Source organism: Diaphorina citri, unplaced genomic scaffold, assembly GCF_000475195.1.
Source record: "Diaphorina citri unplaced genomic scaffold, Diaci psyllid genome assembly version 1.1 scaffold1659, whole genome shotgun sequence".
NCBI lineage: Eukaryota > Metazoa > Arthropoda > Insecta > Hemiptera > Psyllidae > Diaphorina > Diaphorina citri.
This window is the reverse complement of record NW_007379085.1, coordinates 1-4268: the sequence shown is the minus strand read 5'-3', so window position 1 is coordinate 4268 and position 4268 is coordinate 1. Positions and strand designations below refer to the sequence as shown.

Below are 4268 nucleotides of genomic sequence, written 5' to 3'. Positions count from 1 at the left end.
CTCGTAATTGTAAGACTAAGTTGATCGAGAAGGTCTGAACCGTTGAGTCTGACGCCGTACACGCACGTTTAGACAAAGTTCTTCTTGTATTAAGCAAGTTGCCCGTGGTGCTTTCAAGTCGACGCCTGGTACGCCGGTGGTGGCTTGGAGACGCACACCTTCGCACGCACGTTTTCATTTGTCATGTTCTTTGTTCGAGGGATCCTTATGTCCAGTGGAGTTCATACTTGATCGCCGGTTCTTAGCTTAGACAGGTCACAAGACTTACAGGTCATGGCATTGCTCCTACCGCAAGTCCAACGCTTGCGTGCACGATCGGCTCAGTCCGTTGTCCAAAGATGGAATCCATTCCTTATCAGGGAATTTGTCTTTACCCTGTGCGCCCGTGTGTCCTCCTAGTCCTTCTCTACGGTGATCCCCCTTATAGGGAATGTTTTTACCTGGCGGCCGTGTGTTCCCTACTACTTATGTAATATCCTTTCTTTAAGCCTTCAGGTAAAACGCATAAAAGGAGAGCTAGAGAGACTCAAAGGGGAGAAGACTCTTCCGAGTAAAAGGGGGAGGAACGCTCCATCCCTTCTCTTCACCTAAACTCCTTCATTCTAAACTCTTGCACACAAGGAAAGCCCCCACGCGCTTCGGCTAAAGGGCGAGAAGACTTCGAGTAAAGGGCGGTGGACCATCTATCCCCTTCTTTTAAAACTTCAAGTTAAAATCCTGCATAAAAGGAAAGCCAGCCCGCACGCTCTGCTAAAAGGGAGAGAAGACTTCGAGTAAAGCGGGGTGGATTTTCCTAATCCCTTCTTTAAACCTTTCAAGTTAAACTCGTCAATAAAAAACAAAAGAAGCGCACACGATAGCTCACGGAGAGAAATCGGTACGATCGCTCTCCTAGTAAATTACAAGGCGTGACAGATAAGAAGAACATTATTCCTGGTATGATGTGCTACCTAGTCAAAGTAAAAAGTGGGTCAATACACCAGCCAAACCCATGCGGACCTATGCTTGCTCGCTAGCCCTAAGGAGTGAGAAGTAAGCGCAGACCTGGTCCATTAAGCTGACGATACGAGATTATAATTCTCTAAAATTATAATTTATCACTTTATAACAAATATGGTGACAAAATTTCTACAAACAAACGTTAAAATATTTCTTCAATACAATTTATTATGTTTGTAATGATAAAAGACTCATTTAATGATTGATCAAAGAACCCCCTATTCTAGTTCTACCCAGAATTAATGTGTTTTTTTTTTTTTTTTTTTTTTTTTTTTTTTTTTTTAAAAAAAAGCTATGACCGCACTCGGAAACGAAGACATTACTTCAAGTGCGGTGCTTTTTATTCTCTTTTATTATTGTTGTGCACTTAATCGACCGTCTGCCTCCTTAATCCTTATTATTTTCCTGATCATCCCCACATATATTTATCCGGACTCAATTCTCTTCCTATCCTCCTGTAGCATTCCTGCCTTGCTTCGTTGAATCTCTGACATCCAAAGAAGGTATGGCATGGGTTATCCTGTTCATACTCACAATATTGGCATCTTACTGTTCTTACTTTTCTCATTCGCTTAAGATATGTGCCGAAATTTCCGTGTCCTGTTAAAAATTGGCTCATTTCATATGTAACACACCCATATTTCCTCTCCACCCATTCTTTTGCATTCTTTATTATTCTCTTTGTCCATTGGCCTCTTGTTGTTTCATTTTCCCATTTTTCCATCCATACCTCCATTTTCCCATCCAGAATTAATATTTTATTATTATGTTAAGGCGGTCTCTTCCTGATCCCTTATGTGTGCCGCGTCCATTTTAATTTAGGACTATTGCACTGCCAGAATTAATATTGATGATAAATCTATGGTTGCCCTTGTCGATAGTGGGTTCTACCAAACTTAAAGAGCATTAATTAAGAGAAAAAGAAATACTCCCAGCTCCACTTTTCAAGCTCAAATATGTATTTTGAAATTTGAAGCATCCTCCATGTCCCTGTCACTTTGGTGTTCTCCTCGGAAAAATGTAGGGATATGTATCTAGAGCTAGACTATCTCGACCATCGTTTTCATAGAACGAAAACTAGGAAACCCTTTTTATTTCCCACCATAGTTTACGAGCATCATCACAGACATGGATACGACCAACGTGTAATTTCAAGTGCCACGCGGTTTTCCCCGCGTACGCACAGAACTCGCATTTATACGGTCTCTCGCCCGTATGGTTTCTCGTATGCTTCTTAATGTCGCACGTATAGGCACTTCGATAGTCGCAATAATGGCAGGAGTACAGCTTATCTCCTGTGTGTTTGAACAGGTGGCGTTTGAGCAACCACTTGCACTTGAACACATTGTTACAGATACAACATTGAAACTGGTGCAGATCCTCGGTACATTTGTGATCCAGAATCTCGTTGATGTTTCTACTCAAGCCAAGGTCACAAAATGTACATTGTAATTTGCCAATGCCGATTTCTGTAAAAGAAAGTGGTGGGTTAGATTCGAATTGGCTGGGGGCTAGAAAATATCAGATTTATAAGATCACTCAAAAGATCAGAATTTTAATTTGTATAATCATTATTTATTTACAATTACTAGATCACTAGAAGATATAACTAATTTTTGGAATACATTATAAATAATGTTCATTGATGAAACTCTGGAATTTGCACAAATGATACTAATTTGTCAACATCCATTTAAGACAAACTTGGAACAACTTTGGACATCAGCTTTATAAAATAATCTCTATCTCCAAAATCCAAACGGTGTGGATTCTGTCTCTTCAATCTTCATTCCTTGTACTCTCAAAAACACTACTGGATACTAAACCTATTGATCTTGTGAGAACTGACATTAAAGAGATCATGTAAATCATGTTACAAACAAACCACAATGAAATGATTACTTGAAGAGATTATTTTATAGAAAACAACAAACATTATTATCATGGAAAACTCACGATTCTCACGAATGATACTTTTTCATGTGAACTTTCAAAGATTGAGACTCTCTAGCACTATAGTTACAAATTCGGCAAACGTATGGTTTCTCTCCCAAGTGTATGTTCAAATGTTTTTTGATATTGCCAACGTTGTAGGTGAAATAAGAGCATCCGTAGCAAACGAATTTGTAACGAAATGGATCCGATCTCACCATTCGAGGGCAATTTCTACAATGGTCTACAAGTGTGTTTACGTCGCTGGATTGAGGTAGTTTGCAATGGATGCACGTCTGACTCGTCTGATCTGAGAAGCAAATAAAATAATTTTACTGTAGTAACTGAGATAGTTACATTGTTTTTTTTTTTTTCTCTAAAAGTGTTGTTTAGACTGTGCGAGTTTGTTGTTGGATGTGAACAAAGCAACAAAGTTACTCATAGCCTGATTTACTACCTGACGAACTACCACCGTTGTTCCGGGAATAACAAAGAAGATCGGGGAGGTTTTTAGCGGGTTGAGCGGTCAAGAATGGTGCCACAAAAGGGCGAAACACCATACCCTGAGCCGTGACTCCAGCATACCCTCTAGCTATACTAGAGAAATCAAAAAGATTTTCCTCCTCACAAAAAAAGCCTGATTTACTTTTTTAGTGTGTGCCAGGCTATACTGTTTGATTATCAAAAAGTTTAAAAGCTAAAGTTCAAGAAGTGTTATTGTCTTCTTTTTTTATGAACATGTAGGTATCTACGAGTATGAACAACAAGAGTGTCTATAAAACTATTTTTAAAAAAGCTTAGGTACACTTTATTTTTGTCTTTTCAAAAAAATATTAAACTCAAATATTAAAAATGACATCGATTCATATGATTGCTCAAAGCTGAACATCTTCTTCCGGTGATGTGGTAGCAAATCTGGCAAACATATGGTCTCTCTCCGAAATGTACATTTAAATGAGCTTTCATATTGGAGTGTTTGTACGAAAAATAACAGCATCTGAAGCAAACAAATTTGTAACGAAATGCATCTGGTCTCGTCATTCCGGAACATGTTTTACAATGATTCATGAGCTTTATTATGTCGGAGGATTGACGCTGATCGCAATGAATACACATTTGTTCTGGAAGGAAAATATCACTTTAACAATAATATTTACTTTTTGAAGGGAGTTATTGAAATATGTGGAAGGGGAGGGAAGAAATATGAAAGAAAACTGTGGAATTAAATAGGTACATATTCTCAACAACTTTTTTCTATGAAATTCAGACATTTGAAAAGCGGACAACTTATGAATGACACCTTTTTACGTGTTTTTTCAAAGCAGATAGTTCTCTTG

General features: G+C 38.3%; 1 protein-coding gene across 1 annotated transcript; it reads right to left on the bottom strand.

Moving 5' to 3' along the window:
• Nucleotides 1-1788: 1788 nt before the first annotated feature.
• LOC108253359 (zinc finger protein 64 homolog, isoforms 3 and 4-like) lies at nt 1789-3241 on the bottom strand (the record flags this gene model as incomplete). Its single annotated transcript, XM_017447193.2, has 2 exons — nt 1789-2503; nt 2965-3241. Coding segments are annotated over 2 exons (704 nt in total), but the record flags the coding sequence as incomplete, so codon positions are not given.
• Nucleotides 3242-4268: the final 1027 nt, after the last annotated feature.